General features: G+C 46.4%; 1 protein-coding gene across 3 annotated transcripts; it reads right to left on the reverse strand.

Moving 5' to 3' along the window:
* Positions 1-8,540: 8,540 nt before the first annotated feature.
* LOC144372251 (palmitoyltransferase ZDHHC19-like) lies at positions 8,541-22,159 on the reverse strand. Of its 3 annotated transcripts, XM_078035624.1 has the most exons (8): positions 17,598-22,159; positions 16,831-16,952; positions 16,147-16,283; positions 15,205-15,377; positions 14,673-14,754; positions 10,063-10,148; positions 9,519-9,711; positions 8,541-8,771 (listed from the first exon to the last, which is right to left on the reverse strand). In XM_078035624.1, the coding sequence occupies exons 2-8, from the start codon at positions 16,856-16,858 to the stop codon at positions 8,709-8,711; spliced, it is 762 nt and encodes a 253-aa protein (XP_077891750.1). In that variant the 5' UTR covers positions 16,859-16,952; positions 17,598-22,159; the 3' UTR covers positions 8,541-8,708. The 3 variants fall into 3 exon arrangements, with proteins under 3 accessions (XP_077891750.1, XP_077891751.1, XP_077891749.1); XM_078035625.1 differs by having other exon boundaries at positions 16,831-22,159; XM_078035623.1 differs by lacking the exons at positions 16,831-16,952; positions 17,598-22,159 and having other exon boundaries at positions 16,147-16,675.
* Between the last annotated feature and the right edge of the window lie 1,142 nt (positions 22,160-23,301).

Raw genomic sequence — 23,301 nt, forward strand, 5'->3', positions numbered from 1 at the left:
TCTCAAAGACCCCCATCTTTGAACACTGCTGCATTGGGGACCAACTCTTCAACACTTGAGCTTTGGGCGTGGGTCATCTAAGAATACCCAGAATTAGCAGAATTAAACCCTAAGCTCATATTTATTTTTTTTTAAATGTTTATTTCTTAGTTTTAGGTGGACACAATATCTTCATTTTACATTTATGTGGTGCTGAAGATGGAACCCAGTGCCTTCTGCCTGCTAGGCGAGCCCTCTACCACTGAGCCACAACCCCAGCCCTCTAAGCTGATATTTCTTGAGAAACATCCCCAAATTTCTATGTCAAGCTAGTTACTAGAAATCTTCAACAGCTGCAAATCATCAAAGAGAGACATTTCTCCCCTGCCAGATAACTTAAATTACCCTTTGACAGAGGCTATAACTAGGCAATTTATACCAAATAAGGTGGCAGGAAACCCAGGTTATTGGCCAAGGTATTTCAAGCCAAGTGAGTCTTATAACATCTCTCAATTATTATTATACGTGAGTAATGACAGATTAACTGTAAAGATACTTTGCAAACACAGAGAGCCTGGCAATTGAAGTTCTAGAAATGGATAGTTTTCTTTGATATTCAGAAGTTGTCAGACTACCTGATTTTTGTTTGAAACTTACTAAGAATTCATTACATATGGGATATTCCTAATTCCTCAAACTTCCCCAGCTACCGCCTCAAAATCCCACCTAGTTTCTTTCTTTCTTTTTTTTAAAGAACAGGGACCAACTCAGAGAGAGAGAGAGAGAGAGAGAGAGAGAGAGAGAGAGAGAGAGAGAGAGAATTTTTTAATATTTTATAGTTTTTTTCCAGCAGACACAACATCTTTATTTGTATGTGGTGCTGAGGATCGAACCCAGGGCCGCGCATGCCAGGCGAGCGCGTTACCGCTTAAGCCACATCCCCAGCCCGTCTTTCTTTTTTTTTTTAGTTGTAGATGGACACAATATTTTTGTTTATGAATTTATTTTTTATGTGGTGCTGAGGATCAAATCCAGTGCCTCACACGTGTGAGGCAAGCGCTCTACCACTGAGCTACAGCCCCAGGCCCCCACCCAGTTTCTTAAACAAAAATTCTTACTATGGTCTAATATTTGTATCCCTACTCCCAACCCCTAAATTCATATGTTGAATTTCTAAGCCTCCAAGGTGATGGCATCAGGAAGTGGGACCTATGGGAGATGATGAAGTCATGAGGGCAGAGCCCTATATTCCTGTATACAGTGCATGCCTATTGCCAGAGATTACTGTCTTTAAAAATGGGATAGTGAACTTCAAAATAAGCCAAGGGGGTTTATCTGCCCCTTTCATCAAGTGAGGACACAGCAGGAAGTTATTTATGAATCAGGAAAGCCGGTACCATGACCTTACATTTTCCAGTCCCCAGAACTATGAGGAATAAATTTGTTGTTTATTATTTTAGCATCCCAGGCATACTAAGATAGTTCATAAACAAATAAATAGACTCTTTGCTCTGAGAATGATAAAACAGAATCCATGTGGGGAACAAACTCTTATCTAGTTGTGTTTGTTTATACTAAACAAAATAGTAGGGGAGATATAGGTACATTCACAGTTTTAAGTGTAACTTAAAAGTGAAATGGTGGTGGTTGTTTTTTTTTTCCTTATTTGTTTTGATACCATGGATTGAGCCCAGGGCACTTAATCATTGAGCCACATCCCCAGCCTTTTTATTTTATTTTTCATTTTGAGACAGGGCCTTGCTAAATTGCTGAGGTGGTTTTGAACTTGTTATCTTCTTGTCTCAGCCTACTGAACTGCTGGGATTACTGGTATGCACCATCATACCCAACCCCAGGATTTGTTTGAAATGTGTGTTAAGTCACATAGACAAAGAAAGTACTGTCATGAAGGAAGAAGGGACTTATACCACTGATCCCTACAAACAGAAGGCACTGCAGGCTGTGAATGGGGAGCACACAGGGAAATACCAGATCAGTCAGAAAACAAGGTCAGAGCCTTTATTGTGGTTTTCGAGGGAAGGACTGGGTGAAGGAGCATAAGTTTTGAATTGTTTGGTTTGGCTAACTCCAACAGGCTGCAGCCTTTAGGAATGTCTCTTGCAATCTGGTACCTGGCCCTGGGGCAATTAGGTAAAGGGAACACTAAGAGCTTGCTGAAAGAAGAGGTTAGGAGTATAGGCCCTGGAGTGGTTGGTATGCATATAAGTGGTGTGCCTCAGGCAGTTTTTCACTGTCTTTAGGAATTGGCTAACCCCAAAGAAGCAGTCCCCTATTTAAAAACTATAACCACAACAACAAAAAGCAGAATAAAAAGGTATGATTAATACATTCACAGACAGCCCTACTTGTTTTGGCACTTTTCATCTTTTTTACTAACTCTTTAAGTGTCCATCTCCCTTTCTAGGTCTGTGAACAATGAGCACAGGGTCATATTTTACTCTTGTCACTGGTGGGTGTTCAGCGTATGCCTGCTAAATGAATGAGCCAGTGTGTGTGTTTAGGCAAAATTGAGGGTAAGTACAGTCAGACAAAAGAAAACAAGCAATCAAATAATAAAAACTGTGGTTTTACTTTAATAAGTCAGCTAGGCAAGAGAGTCAGCTTTGGCCTGCTGCCCACTTTGGCTCTTCAGATACCACTGGGGCCAAAAGAAAGCCTCCCCCCACCCCTTTTGCAGCCTTCCCCCCATACCTGTATTCTCTCCAAAACTGCAAGAAAGGGAGTAGGTACGAATGAATAGGGAGACAGCCAGAGCTATCTCCTCAGTATTCCCTCCCCAACCCCCAAACCTGCACTCCTTTCTCAGCCCTTTCCCCATGGGCTTGGTCCTATGAGAATTCTAGCTTGGTCTCTGTGTTTTCTTTAGACAAAAGAGACAGGCTTGGGGACAGGCAAGCAGTGGGAGTCACTGTGTTAAAATCTTGACAGGCTCTTGGCTCATGTCCTTGTAAAATGAGGGAAATACATAAACTCAGGGAAAACTGAGCTTACAATTGTGCAGCTCCACCCTGTCTCCATCTCCAGTCCTGTCCCTGACTATGGCCTGCTGAGGGCCATTGCCAAGTAGGAATGACGCGTCGAAATTTCCTTGCCAGCGAACCCCATGTTAAATGGAAATTTGCTGTGACATTGCATGTGTCTTTGAGAAAGGTGACCCTGCTCAAGGACCAGGGTGGATCCAGGTTTAAGGTGTATACTGCAGGTTTTAGGAAGTATCCTGGTTTAAGATAATTTGGGTTTAAGGTGTTCCGGTTTAAGACAATCTGGGTTTAGGGAAGTTCCAGGTTTAAGGTTATTGCTGCTGAGTATAGGGCGTTCCTGCTGCCTGAGTTTCCATTGAGTTCTTAAGGAATTGAGAAAGTATTTTGGGATGTGATTTTTCCCCAGAACATGTTTGTGTAGAGGCCGGTGTGAGTTCGGGAATAAAGAATTGCTGTTTGAATCTACAAAACTGTGAGTGGCTCGTGATCTTGTGCCCAGCCAAGACTGCGGCAATGGCCCTTCTACAAATGTTGGACCTCCAACTCAAGGAGGGGCTTCTCTCTCAAGACAGGTGGCATTCTCCCTTAAATGTGTATCTACTTTCTAAATAAACCTTTGTCTCTGCCTTTGCCAGACTCATGCTGAAATTCTTTGCCGCCCTGAGTTCCCTCTGGGAACTCTTTGGACCCTTCTTTGGAGAGATCTCTTCTCCATGATAGTCAGTTACTGAATTAGGCATGGTCCTGGCCACCTGCCTCCCATAGATGGCATGCCAATCACTGAACCGGTCACAGGAGAAGATATTTCTCTGAAGAATGGTCTGAAATGTTTCCAGAGAAAGGGGGAACTTGACTCAGGGCCAGCAGAGTTCTTGCAGACATGACAGAAAAGAATATTACCATGCACCAGTCAAAGGCAGAGATAGAGGTTTATTTATGAAGTAAATACATATTCAAGGAAGAATGGGGGCTTATCTTAAGAGAGAGACCCCGTTGGGGTAAAGCAGGCTATCTCCAGAGAGCAACCTGTTGGTATGGGGTGTTTGCAGAGAGAGGATTGCTAGGGGCTGGACTAGAGGTAGAGGCAGAGTAGAGCTACACAATTTCACACCCTCGCTTGCACATTGCCCTCAAAGTTGCAACTGTTGGAGGGAGCTTTTCACATTTCAGTGGTTTATGGTGCTTCTTTTGACACTTAGTATGTCTCCCTGTCTTCCCAAATTACTATCTCAAAATAACCAGTTTTGCAAAAGAGAAAAGGTTTATTTAGGAGGCAGCCAAGCCAGAAGACAGATCAAGTCTCAGATCTCCCTCTCCATAAGGTTTAGGGATATTTATGATAAAGAAGCAGGGAGGTCTAAGGTACGGGGAGAGGTGATTGAGGTAAGGAAAATTGAAGTAATCAGTGGTCTGTACACGTGGAATCAAATTTCATTGCCTTCATAGGACACATGTTCAGAAAGTGTTGTTGGTAGGGGCAAAAGGACAGTGCAAGTAATAAATAATGGGGTCAGATCAGAAAGATGGGGGCTGGTTTGAAAGGAAAAGTAATAAAATGCTAATACCTCTAGAGCACTTCCCCTTTTCCATCTGTTGCCAAGGTTACCAGCCTCCAGGGATTGTTCCTCCCTGCAGGGAGTTGTAGGGACTGTTAATGAATGCCTCCTAGGCTGCTCCCTTCTTGCCAGGACCCCTGGTTGGCTTCCTTCTGGCCCTTGGATCACTCCAACTTTTAGGTCAAGTAAGCAGGTTGTGGGGAAGAGAAGGCATGAGAACAAAGGAATTCTAAAGTGTGTAAAAGGGGCAGGATACCCGCACTTCCTCAGACAACCAGCCCCTCTGCCCCAGGGGTCCTAGCCTTGCCTCACCTTCAGCCACTTGCAGGGCCTTCTTGGGTGGGGCGGTCAGGGCAGAGCAGGGCAGGGCTGAGCCAGAGGCAGCAGGAGCACTATGGGCACAGTGCAGGGTTGGAGAGGGGTTTGAACTGGCCTCCTTCTCAGCAACCAGCCCTGTGCTGAACTTCACTGCCAGCTCTAAGTTTGCCTAGAGAGTGGGGCCCTGTGGTCACTGCCCAAGCCCTTCCCCTGCTGGAATGGCCCTAGAAGCAGGAATGGGAGTGGTCCCCTGGGAACCAGAGAAAGCCATCAGGCTGATGCCACCAGGTTATCTTGGGCAAACTCTTCCCTCTGCAGGTCCCAGAGCCCCATCTGTGAAACTGGGGGTGGCAGACAGCTGGATGAGGTAGCCCTGAGTCCCTTCCCTCCCTAAAGACTTAAGAGTCTGTGACCCTCAGTGTGGTATCTATGATTACCTCGAGGACTCCAAGTCTGAGCAAAGGGAAGACAGATTCTCCTGTGGCACATTAGTTGGCGGCAGAGCTGGGTGACTAGGTTGAGTCTCATCCTATATGCCCTGACTTTCCAAGAGGCCCACGAGGAAAGGTCTGGAGATGCTAGGCTCTCCATCCCAGGTTCTGAGAAACTGATGTGACTCCATTTTTGAGCTTCTACCTCAAGACCTGTCCAGAGGGAGGGGGCATGACTCTTGTCCTTGGAAAAACCCACAGAAGGCTCTTAGGCACATACCCACCCTGCTGAGTTGTTTAACAGAAGGGATCTGCGGTGCTAGGTGCCCCTGACTCAGTTACACTAGGTAAGGACCCATAGCAACCCCCTAGCAACCACCAATCAGCATGAGACAGGAAAAATACCTGAAATGTTAGGTGACCTCCCAGTAGTTTTGGTGATTGATAACATGATTAGACAACCCTGCAGTTTGGCATATACACCCTTGCAACCCTTCCGGGCCTAAACCAATCAGTTCAAATGTATCCACCATTTGAACTCACCAACTACCCTTACCCAACTGTTCCCGCCAGTACATGTGCTAATCAATGTTAAGAATTGTTGTTTGATTTTCCCGTGGTATAAAATGATTTGCTGTGTGATGTTGTGATGCATAGAGTATCCCCCCAAAACCTATAAATCCTCACTGAACTAAGGGTTGGGACTCACTACTCAGGACCGCTGCGTTGGAAATGGTTGAGAGTCCAGGCTCGAGCCTGCAATAAAGACTCTTGTGTAACTGCATTGGATTCGGCTCCTGGAGGTCCACTGGGGTCCCACAAATCTGGCATTACAGTTCTAGGAGCTTGTGGGCACCTGGTAGCCCTGCAGGCGTGGGGGCCATTTCTTGGCTCTGGCCCAGGGATGGCAGAGTTTCCTGGGTATGTGGACAGTGGGCCCCATAACTGGGCCCCTATAACACCCCTTGCCTTATCCATGGGCCAAGGATTGGGTGGGGAATATCTGAGAATCAAGGGCACATTTAGCAGAAATGAGAAGGGGGCAAAAATGGAAGGGGGTGCAGCCCAGTTGGGGCCTCTCAACTTGGCAAGGAGTCACAAGACTGGCGCAAGGCTTAGGGTAGAGGGTATGGTGGAGGACGTCAAAGGAAGAAATGTTCTATGTCCCACTTAATGCTCAAGAAGCAGTGAGTGTGATCCAAGGGCCTTTCTTAAGGAAATCCTAGGAATCCTAGGCTGGGGACAGGGGGCAGACACACCTAAAATCTTCATCCCAGAGCAGGAAGTCTTTGCCTTTGGAAAGGCCACGCCCTCTTTTGAGAATCTGAGGGAAATTACATCCTTCCTCAGTGGGGAAACTGAGGACCAGATTGTCAAGGAGATGTCTCACATCTAGCTTAGGATTTGGAAGGCCCTTGCCTGAGACTGAGTGAGGCCCTGTATACCTGAAGGCAGGGAGCCAATGAGTGCAGACCTGAACCAGGCAGGATGGCAGGGGGATAGGCAGGATGGCAGGGGGACAGCCAGTGGGACTGGCAGGAGGCAGCATGAACTCCCCAGAGACTGGGGCCTGGCCTTCTTGGCCTCCCCCCGCCCCCCGGAGCTGGACTCCCTCCAGCACTCCCCCACCCAGGTAGTTCTATGATGCACATCCAGGCCTTGGCCCAGGCTCCTGGACCGCCTCTCTCCTCCCTCACCCAGATCCAGTTTAGCGGGAGGGCTCTCCTTGGGGAATGAGCTTGGGAGCCTCTGGCTTCCCCACTCGGCCTTTCCCCCTGTTGGTCAGTAGGGTTGAGCCATCCCTCCTGCACACATAGGTTCACAGGCACTAAAACCTGGGCACAGGGACTCAAAAAGACTCCTCCCCTCCTTCTCTGCCATGTGCCCATGAACTTGGGCTTCCCAGACAGAGGAAGTGAGCAGGAATAAGATTTGAGAAAAGCCTTAAGCCCCAAAGGGACTTGAGCCCATGGAGATAGATACTGGAACAGGGAGAGAGGATGAGAAGAGTTGGAGTTCCAGCCAGGACAGGCAGGTGGGGCTGGGCCTGGGCTTCCCAGGACAGTTTGGGGAGGAAAGGAAGAGGGAAAAGCAATCCTGTGGTGGGACTCTGTGGTCTGGAGAGTTGGAGACACATCCTGCATCGTAGGTCACCCACCTCCTAAAGTTGGTCAGAAAGGATAAGAGGCTAGGCGAACAAACCCCCGAGGATGAGCTCATACCAACACATGTGCATACTCTCTCTCTCTCTCTCTCACACACACACACACACACACCCTAGGGGACATGTATCTGACCCCTTGGTTGACATCTTTTTGCCTCCACCTTTATCACACAAGATGGTTTCACCCCGATACAAGTATGGAAAGAAGCAGTATGGTTTGTCTGTCCTGATGCTTCATGTGGCAAGATGATATGGGGTCCTTGATACAAATTCAGAGAGCCCCACAACCACTAATAGTACTCTGGAAATTCTGAGATGGTCAGTTGCCCAACTAGTGGAGAAAATAACCATGGATCATTCCAGCTGCATTCATTGCTTGCCTGCTGTGCACTAGATGAAACTCCTCACCTCCTCCTCCAACAACCTACTATGAAGGTGATATTACTCCCAGTCCCAAGATCACACTCTGGAGACTAACAAACCCACCGTTTGATATGCCCCCTGCCCCACACTCTGGGGCCTGCAGACTCAAAAGACCTGAGTCTACCCCAGGGATAGGACCAGAACCAGCATCTGATGCACCCCAGGAGGAAGGGACCAGGGTGGGACACAGTTGCAGGAGAGATGCAGGATGAATACCCCCACCCTCCCACATCTGGGGAGGAGGCAGCCAGGAGGGGGCTCCAGACTGCCTCAGGCTGGCTCACCTCCCACAAGAGGGCTGGGCCAGACTTGGTTTTCAAATTCCTGGGCAGCGGGCACCCCCTGCAGTCAGACAGGGATGCTGCAGGGCAGGGCTTGTTCCATCCCCAGTGCTAGCTGGGGGTTTTCTCTCCTCTCATCTTCAGCCCTTGCCAGGAAGCCAGCCAGGTCAGTCACTGTGAGTATTACTGTTGCCACATTTTAAGGATGAGAGAAATGCTAAGTGTCTTGCTCAAGGTCAATGAGCTAGACAATGTTGGTTCCCGAGCTTGGGTCTCCAGAGAGCAAGGATCTTCCCTTCTAAGAAGGCTTTGTTCCAGCCCCTCAGAGCCTCCCTACACCCCCAGGAAACACCGCTTCTCTAAGCCTAGAACAGACAGAGCAGCCATAGGAAGAAGTAAAAACTATTTACAAATGTACAACAGGAATGGAAGTCTTAGCACTCCCAATAGGGGAGTGATTGAGGGCTCAGCTACCAGAGGCCTCCACATGGAGGCTCAGAAGATGAAGTTCAGATGTCTTAGTATCCAGCAGTGTGAATGGGTGAGTGAGAGGCTCATGGATGGGAGGCCAAGCCTTCTCTGTGGGCTTCTTGCTGCGGCATCGGGCTGATGGAAATCTAAACACATAAGTCAATACATGGGGTTCTTTCTAGCCTCTATCCTGCAGTTCACAGTCATGGCTCTGGGCCCCAGGAGGCAGGACAAAGGAGAGGGCTGGTATCCCAAGTACTGCAAGGGCCCTTGGGGGGCACCATGGGTTATCTACCCTACTGCACTCCTAATGCTCCACTTCATATATTTCACATGGGATTTCAAGTACAAATTTCCATTAAAAAAAAAAAAAAAGAGCCAGGCACAATGGCACATGACTACAATTCTAGTGGCTTGGGAGGCTGAGGCAGGAGGATCACAAATTCAAAGCCAGCCTCAGCAAAAATGAGGCACTAAGCAACTTAGTGAGAACCTGTCTCTAAATAAAATACAAAATAGGGCTGGGGATGTGGCTCAGGGGTCGAGTGCCCTGAGTTCAATTCCCTGTCCCCCTCTCCCCCAAAAAAGAATCTCCTTTAAAACATAAATTACTAGTCTCAGTCCTCATTAATAACTGAGGAAACTGAGGCCTAGAAAGGTAAGGGACTGGCCAAGGCCAACTAGCAAATTAGTGGTGCAGTCTTTTCTCTTTGTCTATTCAGCAACACCTGGGAGTGCTCTGAAACCTGGACCCCGCACACTCCAGGTCCATAATTCCATTCCTTAAGCTCCATGTGCTTCAGCTTCAGGGCCAGCCTGACCTCAGGGGCCTCCCCCAACACATGTTCGACCCACAGACATCCCTCTCCCAATGTATACCCACTATTCCTCACCTCCTGTAAAGCTGCAGCCTCGCCACTCCCTGGGGGGCCCTGCCCATGTGTTGGAGATGTGGGCCCAGGGAACTCTGTGGGATGGTGTTGACGGGAATGTTGTGGCGAGAACTGTGTGTGCACTGGGTTCCCTTGTTCAGGGTCCCACTCCGTGCCTTCCTTCCGCTGCATCCAAATAGCTGCAGACATGTACCTGGGGTGCGACAGATCAAATGCAGGGAGTCACTACCCACCTTGGCCTGGTCCCCCTGACCACCCTCACCCTCAGCTTGGAAAGCACAGAGCCCAGGGTTCCCAGCCAGGAGTCTTATCCCGGCTGCAGTTCCCCTTTACCCATTTCTTAGGGCAAGAACCTAGAAGGGCAATGAATAGGGATGTTCCCAGAGGCTCCCAAAGTGCCCTGGAGAAAACCCCAAAGGAAAGGACAATGGGTGACAGGGCCTGGGAGCTGGGGTCAGGGACCAGAGAAGAAGACCCAGCTTTATCCCACCCCACTCCCACCAGCCCCAGGTCTACCACTTGAGCCTCCAGTTTACCAACTCACTTGGGTCCCACTGGCATACAAATGGTCAAGTACCAGTTGTTGGCACAGCCCAGGTCGAAGGGGTTGTTTTTCCGGAGTGATCTGCCCTGAGGGAGATGGGGATGGGAAGAGGAGCTCAGAACCAGCAGGACTGGTCAAGGCCATCTCCCAGTGACCCTTCCTAAGTTAGTCAGCTAAGCCAGGGCTCAACCCAGGCCTGGAGCAAGATTCTAAGAGCAGGGGAGCCCAAGAGTGACCCAGGGCCTCCTGCCTTCCTAGGCTCCTAGGAAGAGTGACCTCCCTTGACCCACTTGTGAGCAGCTGTCCCCAGACAGTGCTGACACTGCACCCCCTTCTCCTGCCTTCTCAGGGCTCCTCATCATCTTGTGCCTCCCTGTGCAAGATCCTTGTTCTGTCTCCATTGGCTACACCTGTCCTCTTACCTCATCCTTCCATATACCCCCCCATTTTTTTTTTTTATTGGTTGTTCACAACATTACAAAGCTCTTGACATATCATACTTCGAACAATAGTTTCAAGTGAGTTATGAACTCCCATTTTTACCCCAAATACAGATTGCAGAATCACATCGGTTACACATTCACATTTTTACATAATGCCATACTCGTGACTGATGTATTCTGCTACCTTTCCTATCCTCTACTATCCCCCTCCCCCCCATCTTCTCTTTCTATCCCATCTACTGTAGTTCATTTTTCTCCTTATTTTTCTTTCAATTCCCCTCACAACCTCTTTTATGTAGTTTTTTATAACAATGAGAGTCTCTTTCCATTTCCATGCAATTCCATTTTTCTCTCTCTTTCCCTCCCATCTCGTGCCTCTGTTTAATGTCACTCTTTTCTTCCTGCTCTTCCTCCCTACTCTATTCTTAGTTGCTCTCATTAAATCAAAGAAGACATTTGGTATTTGTTTTTTAGGGATTGGCTAGCTTCACTGAGCATAATCTGCTCTAATGCCATCCATTTCCCTGCAAATTCCATGATTTTGTCATTTTTTAGTGCTGCGTAATACTCCATAGTGTATAAATGCCACATTTTTTTAATCCATTCATCCATTGAAGGGCATCTGGTTTGGTTCCACAGTCTAGCTATTGTGAATTGTGCTGCTATGAACATCGATGTGGCAGTATCCCTGTAGTACGCTCTTTTAAGGTCTTCAGGGAATAGACCAAGAAGGGCAATAACTGGGTCAAATGGTGGTTCCATTCCTAGCTTTCCCAGGAATCTCCATACTGCTTTCCAAATTGGTCGAACCAATTTGCAGTCCCACCAGCAATGTATAAGAGTACCCTTTTCCCCATATCCTCGCCAGCACTTGTTATTATTTGACTTCATAATGGCTGCCAATCTTACTGGAGTGAGATGGTATCTTAGGGTAGTTTTGATTTGCATTTCTCTGACTGCTAGAGATGGTGAGCATTTTTTCATGTATCTGTTGATTGATTGTATGTCCTCTTCTGAGAAGTGTCTGTTCAGGTCCTTGGCCCATTTGTTGATTGGGTTATTTGTTGTCTTATTGTCTAATTTTTTGAGTTCTTTGTAAACTCTGGATATTAAGGCTCTATCTGAAGTGTGGTACCCCCCCATTTTTTTAAAAAATATTTTTTAGTTGTTGTTAGACCTTATTATTTTTTTAATTTGTATGGGGTACTGAGGATCGAACTCAGTGCCTCACACATGCTAGGCAAGTTCTTTGCCACTGAGCTACAACCCCAGCCCCTTTCAGATACCTTTTAAACTCTTCCTTGTGCTGCTCAATTGCTCCAAAGACAATGTCACCACCCCACTCCCACTTCATTTCCCCACCTCTCATTTTTTTTCTAAAATTATGCCTTAATTGAATTTCACTATTTGGTAGGACAGGGGCAGTGGGGAGGCCCAATCATAGTTTCCTAGTCAAAAATCACATGGTCCAGGAAAATCTGGGCTGAAGGCCTTCAGTACACAAAACAGTAAAGGTCAAGCTCAAAGTAAAGGCAGACCACAGGGCTGATGAATAAGGGCCAAGCACAGAGTCTCAGCTGGGAGGGGGACCAGATATGGCAGTGGTGGGCTGGTGACTAAAAGGATGGGAGGTGATGAGCAGAGAGGCTCCTTTGTCTGTTCACTGTCTCGGGGTCTGCAGTGCCCCCTCCCCCACTGATGCTGCCCACCAGTCTTCCTGAAAGAGCCATTAGTCAAGTGATTGCCATACTAAAGGAATCCCATGACAGAGATGTCCACTCCTATCATTCCTATTCAACACTAAAAAGAAAAAGCAATAAAGATACACAGATTGGAAAGAAGGTAATGAAACTGTTCTTCACAAATGACAATTTTCTATGTAGAATGTACAACAGCCACAAAATACTGGGGGAGAACTCAGTGGTTGAGCATCCCCAGTCCTAGAAAAACAACACTAAGGACTCCTGCTTTTGGGAAGATGCTATGAAGAAAATGGAATGACAAGTCACAGATTGCAAGAAGAGATTTGCAAAACCTAGATCTGAATCTGATGTAGACAACTCTTAAAACTCAATAAGAAAACAACCCGTTTTTTCAAATGGGCAAAAGACTGGAGTAAACGCTTTTTGGGGAGTGGGTACCACGGATTGAATATAGGGACACTCAACCACTGAGCCACATCCTCAGTCCAATTTTTTTGTATTTTATTAGAGACAGGGTCTCACTGAGTTGCTTAGTGTCTCGCTTTGCTGAGGCTGGCTTTGAACTGGGAATCCTCCTGTCTCAGCCTCCCAAGCTGCTAGGATTACAGGTGTGTGCCACTGTGCCCTGCCAGGAGTAAACACTTTACCAAAGACCTACTGATGGCCAAACAGACATGAAAATAGGCTCAACATCATTACTCATTAAGAAAACACAACCTGGAACCTTAATGAAATACTACAACTCATTTAATAAGACAGGTTATGATTAAAAGACAAAACAAAATAACAAAGGACAGTTTGAGGGGCTGGGGTTGTGGCTCAGTGGTAGAATGCTTGCCTAGTGTGTGTGAGGCACTGAATTCAATTCTTAGCACTGCATATAAATAAATAAAAAGTCAACTGATACCTAAAATATATTTGAAAAAAAAATGTGAAATGTTGGTGAGAATGTGAAGCAACTAGAATTCCCAAACATTGCTGCTAGAATTTAGAAACCTTACAGTTGTTTTAGAAGACAAACTTGGCAATTTGCTACAAAGTTCCACACATTTACCTTATGACTCAGCAATGCCACCCCTAAGAATTTATTCAACAAAAATGAAAACTTATGTTCACATGCCTGTGCACCAATGTTTGGGGCAGCTTTATTTATAATTACCCCAAACTAGCTGGGTGGCCCACACCTGTAATCCCAGAGGCTTGGGAGCCTGAAGCAAGAGGATGGCAAGTTCAAAGTCAGCCTCAGCAACTTAGTGATGTTCTAAGCAACTTAGTGAGACCCTGTCTCAAAATTTAAAAAAAAATAATAAATTTTTAAAGCATAATGGAAGGGGTGCTAGGTATGTGGCTCAGTGATTAAACACCCCCGGGGTTCAATTTCTAGTTTGAAAAAAACAAAACAAAATACTGGCAAAAACTAGATATAATGTAAAAAATCCTTCATTTGGTGAATGTATAACAATCTGTAGGGCATTCATATGCTACTACACAGCAATAAAAGGAAATAAAATACTGATATGAGCGACAACATGGATGAATCTCAAATACATTGTGCTAAATAAATAAAGCCAGAGGAAAAAAGGCAATGACTCCATTTACATGTGATCCTGGAAAAAAAGAAAAACCAGAAGGACATAGGGAGAGAGACTGACAACAACAGGTGAATGAAAGGATATTCTGGAGTAAAGAAACTGCCTAAACTTGATCATGCTGGAGAATGCAGGACAGTATCCATTTGTCAAAATCCCTTATCCTAGACTAAAAGGGTGAATTTTGCAGTTTTAATTTATTCCTCAATAAATGAGTTTTTTTTTTTTTTTTTTTTTTTTTAATCCCACCATGGCTCCCAGGTTTCCACTTCGTCAAAACTAAATTTGAAGCTCAACTTTTAGGGGCTTTTTAATCTTGACTCCCACGGGGTCAACTTCATTGCCCATGCCACCTTGGGTTTGATTTAGAATTGTTCCCTCCTCATTTCCTTAACATCCTACTTTCGGGTTTCTGTGCCTTTTTGCAAAGGTGTGCCTCTCACAGACAACACACTCCTGTCTTCCACTTTTGCAAAATCACACCTAGGACAGGAAGAGTGGCACATCCTCCTCTACAATGCTGGCCTCACCAAACTCAGTTTCTTCCAGGCTGCTACACCACTCAGGACCAACCCCCGTCTCAAGCATTTTCCTAGGTGTCTGCTGGTGTTATTCTGATCAGAGGGTTCTTATCAACACAAGCGCAGGAGGTACCCATCCCTCAAATAACAGGCTCTCCATGCAATGCACCCAGGAGGGAGAATGACCACTGAGCTCCAGGGAGAGGAAAGATCTGAGCTGTATCTTAAGAGGTGGGTCTGGAAGGAATCATGAGGCACTATCAGGACCAAGGGCAGTGAAGATCAGTAGAAAGTTCTGGAGTCCCAAAGATGCAAGATGCCTCCGCACCGTCTGGTATTGCAGTACTTGCTTACCTTGCTCACCGACACAGCCTGGACCACCAGGAGCATAATGACAGGCAGCAGGAGTACCAAGGCCGTTACAGCTACTGCGATGCTGTGAGCACACAAGCTAAGAAGAACAGCCAAACTGTTCTCTCCTGGCCCCGCCCAACGACCGACACGCCCTCACTAGCCCCGCCCCGGCTGCCCCCACCCACCCACTTTTTCCTCCCTGGCCTGGACAGTTAATCCAGCACACCCAAGAGAAACCTCACCCCACCATGCTGTCCTCCCACTTGTCCCTTTTCAACCTTCATTACCCCACTTCTTGGCCTCCCTAGATTCTTAACTCCATAGTCCATCCTACCCGGCCCATCTCCCTGACCCCACTCGCCTTCAGCCTGACTTCACAGGTCCTCCCAAGTGGCTTCTCCCTTTAGCCTTGCCCACACATCAGCCCTGCCCTCAGTTAACCCCGCCTCTTGGCTGTCCTGCCTCTTGGCTGTCCGTCCCTCCGCACAACCCATTCTCTTCCCAGTATGGGCCCTTGGGACTGTGTGGATACGCCATGGCTGAGTCCAGCGACAAGGGCATGTGTCTTGTACGAATGAGGAAAAGCACACAGGAAGCCAGAAGAACAACCAGATAAAGACTCAGGGTCACCAGCAGCAGCACGAATACGCGGAAATTTCTTTGGCCTATACAATTGTTTACCCACAGGCAGTGGTGGTCAAAGTCCTAGGGGAGAGAAGGCAGACCTTGAGGGTCTATTTGGCTTAGCCCAACACCCCCAAATCTTGAGCCCCCCCCCCCAACCCAGCCCCTGGACCTCCTGCTCTTGGCCCTACTCGTGAGCTCCTGTCTCCAGGGTGAAACCAGCATGTCCTTGGATAGAGCACAGTTAGGATGCCATGGCTCATCAGGTCATTTGTCATGAGTGAGGTCTTTAGAGACAAGACCTGCCTGGTGTCACTTTGAGCAGGATACAGAAAAACTCTGAAGCTGTATTTTTTCAGATACTGGGTAAGGATGAGAAGAATTCCTTGCCCAGCCAGCCTTCTGTACTTGGAAACCAGTACAGGACGAATATGTGCACATGAGAGAAGAGCACTCAGAACCCAGGAAACCCTCAATTGGACACCCAGAGGTGGTCAGGCAAAGATCCCCAGAACAGGGCAGCAGCTGGCCTAAAGTAATGGGTATCTAGTATCAGCAAGCTAGGGGTTGGGACAGTCACTGCCCTTCCTCCCCTTGACTCCACCAGGCTTAGCACAGATGGTGCTCTTTGCATGTCAGCACCTGTGCAAGCAAGGCCAGCCTTTCAGGACAGGTGCAGAACTGGAGGCAATAACATATATAAGTGACCAAGAGTGGCTAAGAGCCACTTGTAGCAGTGTGGGAAGATGGTCTCATACCCAACCCTGGACCACATATGATGTGAGGTTTCTGGTCCTGGCCAGGTGCCCTGGGATGGGTTGGTGAGTAGACAGGAAGGAGGAGTACTTACCTCCACACAGATATTACAGAAGGGACAGTGGTGGGTCCGGGGTGGACGATGGAAAGAACACTTCGAGCACCACTGCAGGCGGAAGGCCTTGTTGTTCACTCGTGCTATGTATTGAATGTTGGGGTCCTCTAAGGAGCCTGGCAGGGGAAGAGATTTGGGCAGTGGCAGGAGGCCCTTCCACCACTCTACTGCTTGGGGCAGCCCCATAGCATCATTGGGCAACAAGAAGGGTGGGGAGGAGGTGGGCAGGGGAACCCCGGTCCCTGTTGAGCAAGCTGACCACTCAGATGGGCGGGCAGTCAAAGAGAAAGGGCTGTCCAGCCACAGGAGCTCTATACAGAGCTCTCCCCTTTGGAATAGTGATCAGTGCTTGAAGTCGTGTGTAAAATGAGGAGGAGGAGGAGTGAACTGCGTGGTTTGGAAGAGCCTGCTGGCCTCTCTTGCCAGCCTGCCCAGTCCTCCCTTCTAAAGCAGCTGGAAAACCTCCAGGATTCTGTTTTTTCACACTTCGGTGGCTTGGGAAATGAAGTGCCAGGACCCAAGTAATAATGACATGGAGGGAAGGGATCCTGAGGCCATGGGGGCGGGGGGTGGGGTTGAGGGGGGGTTAGCACTTTTGAAATCAGCCCTATAGGCATCAGCCCTTGGGGTACCACCTCTTTTTCCAGGGGTCTGAGGCCTTACCTCTGTGTAAAATGCCTGGGTCTGACATGTTGAGGAAAATGAGGCTGCAGAAGGACACTAGAAAGAGTAGGCCCGAAACCACAGCAAATTCCCACTGCCCGTTCTGAGCCAACCACCGGCATCTGAAACCAGAACCAGACTCAGTCCTAGTCTGGGGAAACCCAGAGCTCCCCACGAGGCCTAGTTCACCTGAGGTAGGACTCACTCGCCTTAAGGACAGATCTAAATATCCAGGTTAGAGACAGACCATGGAGACTCCACCAAATGTCGCCAGCATTACCAGTCTCTCACAGTTCCCTAAATGCGTCAGGCACTCAAAACCTCTGTGCTTGCACATTGGGTTTCCTCTAACTCTATATCATTCTTCCCCTGCTGACCCTCTCTCTCCACTTCCCTCCCTGCCTCTGTACTGTCGTTGTCTATTTTCCCTTCTGTGTCTAAGACACTGACACCTTCCATGGGAGACTCACGGAAAGGCGAAAAAGATGCCACTTATTGTAGTAAGAAGCATTGCATTAAAAGCTGGAAACAGGCTTGGTTTCAGCCATGAGGATTCGATCGGAGGTTCATTTGGGGGCATGATACTCTGTGAAGGGACCATGGCTAGACCACCTAGTCTCACAGACTGAAGCCACCAACGAACTCTTCTGGGTTGGCACCCAGACTGCCATGACAACAGAAGTGACATCACAGAGGTTCTGGAATGGGGGCTCTGGCTGCTTCCAGTGACTTCTGAGATCAACCTTCCCCCACCCTCACATACGCACATGTTGTAGACTGGGACATCTTGCTCTTATGATGGTAGCTTTGTTGGAGCTTGTGATGATGTGATGTGGTTTGTCCCCAAAGGTTCAAAGGCTGGAGGGTTGGTCCTCAGTGATGAGGTGGTAGAACCTGAAATAGGTGGGCCTAGTGGGAGGTAACTCAGTCACTCTGCAAGATGCCCTCTCAAGGGACTAATGGACTTCTCATGGGCCCCCATTTGCTCCTGTGAGAGGGGGTTGTTATAAAAAAAGCCAGATTGGTCCCTCCCTGTTTTGTGGCCATGCAATCTGTACTCCTGTAAGGATCCAGCGAAACGTCGGAGTAAGAGACCACAAGAGACTGTCTTATGCAACAGCAGAAGGGTGGGTTTATTTGGAGACCAGCATGCTGGGGCCCGAGCTCTCTATAGCAAAGAGAGATAGAGCCCTGAGAACAGCTTGAGCAGAGCTTATATACTTTCCCTGGAGAGGGCAGCGAGAGAAGTAGTTTGGCAGTTGGGGACAGCTCATTCTGGGAACAAGATTAGCAGACAGTCCACATTTAGGGATAGCACATTCTGAGAACAAGATTAGCAAACAGTTCTTAAAATTTCAACAGTGTTTTGTTAAGCATGTAGAGAAACGGAGTGACAAGTACCTATTTTATTAACCTTTCACTCCTTGTATGTCCTCCCACCATGATGCCATTCACCATGTTGTGAACACCCTCACCAGAGATCACTTGCAGGAGCTGCCAAATCTTGGATTCTGAGTTAAATAAACCTTACCTCCTTATAAATTATGTGTTCTCGGGTATTTTGTTAGAGCAACAGAAAGCAGGCTAATACAGAGGCCATAAAATATGTGAAGATGGCATGGGGAGAAGTTTGGTGATGGTTATCCCCCTTTCAGGCCCAGTGCTAATTGGAGTCAACAGTGCTCATTGCTCATCCTAGCTCCACTTCTTCCTTTTTGTTGTAACAGAGCTCCAGTTTGGGGAAGGAGGTAGAAATCTACCAACTAAATATCTTCCCAGTTTCCCTCACTTCCATGGTGGGCTTTATGACATAATTCTCTTTCAAAAATAAAATGAGCTGGGGATGTGACTCAATGGTTAAACAATCCTAGGTTCAATCCCTGATGACAATGATAATAACAATAATAATTTGTACATATTTATGGCATACAACATATTTTGAAACATGTATACATTGAAGAATGTCTGAGTCAAGCTTTTTAACATATACATTAATTCATATTCTTTTTTTTTTTAAGAGGAGAGAGAGAGAGAGAGAGAGAGAGAGAGAGAGAGAGAGAGAGAGAGAGAGAGAGAGAGAATTTTAACATTTATTTATTTTTTTTAGTTCTGGGCGGACACAACATCTTTGTTTGTATGTGGTGCTGAGGATCGAACCCGGGCCGCACGCATGCCAGGCGAGCGCGCTACCGCTTGAGCCACATCCCCAGCCCCTTCATATTCTTATTTGTGGTGGGAACCCTTAAAATCTACTCTTTGAGTCATTTTTAGTGTAGATAACATTATCAACTGTAGTCATTCTGTTGTATGTTATTATTAACTGTAGTCATTATATTGCACAATAGATCCCTTAAACTCATCCCTCTCATCTAAGTGTAGTTTGTTCTCCTGGGACCAGCATCTTCCCCCTCCACCGCCCAGCCACTCCCCATTCTGCTCTCTGTTTCTATGAGTTCAACTTTTTATAGATTCCACATGTAGGTGAGATCATGTGATAGGTGCCCTGTGCCCGCTTATTTCCCACAGTAAAATGTCCTTTGGCCTCATTCATTTGTCATAAATGATAGGATTTCCTTATTTTTTTAAAGACTAGAGAGTATCCCCTTATATTTCTAAACCACATTTTCTGTATCCATTCATCCACTGATTGGCTGGACAATAGGGTAGTTTTTTGTTGTTGTTGTTTTGTTTTTTTGGTGCTGGGGATTGAACCCAGGGCCTTGTCCATGCAAGGCAAGCACTCTACCAACTGAGCTCTATTTTTAATTCTTTTTTTTTTTAAAGAGAGAGAGAGAGAGAGAGAGAGAGAGAGAGAGAGAGAAGGAGTAAGAGAGAATTTTAAAATATTTATTTATTTACTTAGTTTTCGGCAAGCACAACATCTTTTTTTGTATGTGGTGCTGAGGATCGAACCCAGGCCGCATGCATGCCAGGTGAGTGCGCTACCGCTTGAGCCACATCTAAGCCCCTCTATTTTTAATTTTTTAAAGAAACTTCCCATACTTATTTCCATAATGATTGTACTAATTTACATTCCCCCAAACATAGTACAAGAATTCTAGTTTGTCCACATCCAGACCAGTACTTAATATCTTTTGTCTTTCTTTCTTTTTCTTTTATTTATACTGGGGGTTGAACCCAGGGGTACTTTAGCCCTGATAGCCATCCAGAGACCTTTTTACTTTTTATTTTGAGATCAGGTCTCACTAAGTTGCTGAGGTTTACCTTGAATTTATAATCCTCCCTCCTCAGCCTCCTGAGTTACTGGGATGAAGGCATGTGCCACTGGTTCTTTTGTCTTTTGGATAATAGCCATTCTAATAGGTGTGGGAGGGTATCTCATTATGATTTTAATTTGCATTTCTCTAAGGATTAGTAATGTTGAATATTTTTTTCAGATTTCTCTTGGTCAGTTGTGTTTCTACTGAGAATGAAGTAATGTTTGGGTCACAGTCTACCTCCAAATTTTATGTCAATTTCTGTTGTAGCACAAGAAGAAGGAATGACATGCATTGGGTCATGGAAAAAGGTCAGGAGTGGTAGTAGAATCATAACTACCAGGTCTATTGAGCTTTGGAGCAGACCATGCTAGCCTTAGGGTTTCTTTTTTTGTTTGGTATTTTTAATTAGGTATATATCACAGCACCATGCATTTTAATTCATTGTACACAACTGCAGCACAAATTTACATTTCTATGGTTGTATCTAATGTAGCGTCACACCATATGTGCATTCATAACATGTACCTAGGGTAATGATGTCTATCTCATTCCACCATCTTTCCTACCCCCATGCCCCCTCCTTACCTCTGCCTCCCCTTTGCCCCATCAAAGTTTCTCCATTTTTCCTTATCAGAGAGAACATTCAGCCTTTGGATTTTTGGGATTGGCTTACTTCATTTAGCATGATATTCTCTAACTCCATTCATTTACTTGCACATGTCATAATTTTATTCTATTTTAATGCTGAGTAATCTTCCATTAGGTATATATACCACAGTTTCTCTATCCATTCATCTATTTATGGGCATCCAGGCTGTTTCCACAGTTTAGCTATTGTGAATTGAGCTGCTATAAATATTGATGTGGCTGTGTCCTTGTAATATGCTGATTTTAAGTCCTTTGGATATAGACCTAGGAGAGGGATAGCTGGGTCAAATAGTGGTTCTATTCCAAGTTTTCTAAGGAATCTCCATACTGCTTTCTAGATTAGGTTGCACCAATTTGCAGTCCCACCAGCAGTGTATGACTGTACCTTTTCCCCCACATCCTCATCAATGTTTATTGTGGTCTGTATTCAGCCCACAGGGCACTTTCTGGTACAGACACTGTTCTATGTGGTTAACATGAATTAACCCACAATTCCCTGTTTTACAGATAGGGAAGTTGACTGACCAGGGGCTAAGTAGCTACCCAAGGTCTCCCTGCTGCTTAGTTCTAGAGCTCTGATTTGGACTTATGAGGTCTGGCCCCAGAGTCCTTGCCACCAACCACCAAGCAAGGGACTCCAGGAGGAGTTGCAGTCAGGGGGCAGAGTAGAAAGAGAGTGAAGGTGGAGCATGGGATCACTGCCTGAGATCGTGCTGCCAATAATGGAAAGGAGCCCTGACTGGGGAACCCCAGAGGGCAAACCACACTTAGGTCCCTTGAGAATAGTGATCCTGGACATGGAGGGCCTCATTCTGATCAGAGGAGGAAGGGCCTATGGCCTGACCTGGGGCTGGAAGAACCACAGGATGGAGGAAAAAAAACGGCTGCCAGGCAAACTCAATGATGGAGTGAAGCTGGAGAGAGGAGAAGACAGGCAGACCACAGGGCTGAGGAATAAGGGCCAAGCACAGGAGTCACAGGGGGGAGGGAACCACATATGGCAGTGGTGGGGTGCTGACTAAAAGGATGGGAGGTGATTAGCAGACAGGCTCTTCTGTCTTTTCAGTTGACTCAGGGTCTGCAGCTTCACCTCCCCCACTGATGCTGCCCACCAGTCTTCCTGAAAGAGCCTTTAATCAAGCGAATGCCATACTAAAGGAATCTCACGGCAGAGATGCCCACTCCTATCATTCCTAGTCAACACTAAGAAGAAAAAGAAATAAAAACACACATGTTGGAAAGAAGGAAATAAAACTGTTTCTCACAGAGGACATGATTTTCCAAGTAGAATAAATAACAACACTCTGTGGCAGAGCACCTCGATTCGATCTCCAGAACTGGAAAAACAACACCACTAAGAACTTCTGTTCTTCGGAAGATGCTATGAAGAAAATTGAATGAAAAGCCACAGATTGCAAGAAAATATTGGAAAACATAGATCTCAACCCAGTGTACACAATTCTTATAACTTAGTAAGGAAAGAAAACAAAATTTTTTAAAAGAGAAGTAGATTGGAGACAACACTTTGCCAAAGACCTACCAATGGGCAAGAAGACATAAAAATAAGCTCAACATCATTGCTCATTAGGAAAACATGACCTGGAGCTTAAATGAGATGCCACTACTCATTTATTAGAAAGGCTTCCATAAAAAGAGAAAACAAAACAAGAACAAATGACAGTATGAAATGTTGGTGAGGATGTGGAACAATTGGAATTTTTTCATACTTTGCTGGTAGAAATTAGGAATGGTACAGTGATTTTGAAAGAAAAATTTGGCAATTTTCTACAGAGTTCCACCTACAGTTACCTTATGACTCAGCAATGCCACCCCTAAGAATTGACCCAACCGAAATAAAAACTTAGGTTCTCATGCCTGTACACAAGTGTTTGTAGCAGGTTTCTTTATAGCTGTGAAAAACTAGCTAGGCACAGTGGCCCGTGCCTAAGTTCTAGCCACTTGGGAGGCTAAGACTGGAGGATTGCAAGTTCAAAGCCAGCCTCAGCAAATTAGCAAGGTTCTAAGCAATTCAATGGGGCCCTGAGTCAAAAGAAAAAAAAAAACCTTTAAGAAAAATAAAGGGGGCAGATAAATCAGAGATGCAGCTCAGTGGTTGAGCACCCCTGGGTTCAATCCCTGGTACAAACAAAACAAAACTAAAACACTGTGGAAAAACTAGATACAATGAAAAATCCTTCAATTGGTGAATGTATAAATACTCTGTAGGAATGCTATTCCCAGTGTGGGCCCTTGGGACTGTGTGGCTAGCCATGGCTTTGTCCAAGGATAATGACATCACTGTGGTGGCCACAAGGAAGGCGATGGACATCACCAGCAGGGCACCCAGGTACAGGCAAAGGGACACAAGTAGCAGCAGGAACAGCCAGATGTTCAGATACCCCAAGCTGTTGCTCACCTGCCCACAGTGGTGGTCCAACTCCTAGGGGAGAGGAGGCAGACCTCGAGGGTCTATCTGACCTGACTTCCATCACCCCCAAATGCTCAGGTCTTCCCCAACTCAGCCCTCTAGGCTGCCTGCACTTGGCCCTCCACACAGGTTCTCATCTCAAGGACAACCTGGCGTTTCCATGGTTAGGGCACA

The sequence above is a fragment of the Ictidomys tridecemlineatus genome (assembly GCF_052094955.1).
Source record: "Ictidomys tridecemlineatus isolate mIctTri1 chromosome 3 unlocalized genomic scaffold, mIctTri1.hap1 SUPER_3_unloc_1, whole genome shotgun sequence".
Lineage (NCBI taxonomy): Eukaryota > Metazoa > Chordata > Mammalia > Rodentia > Sciuridae > Ictidomys > Ictidomys tridecemlineatus.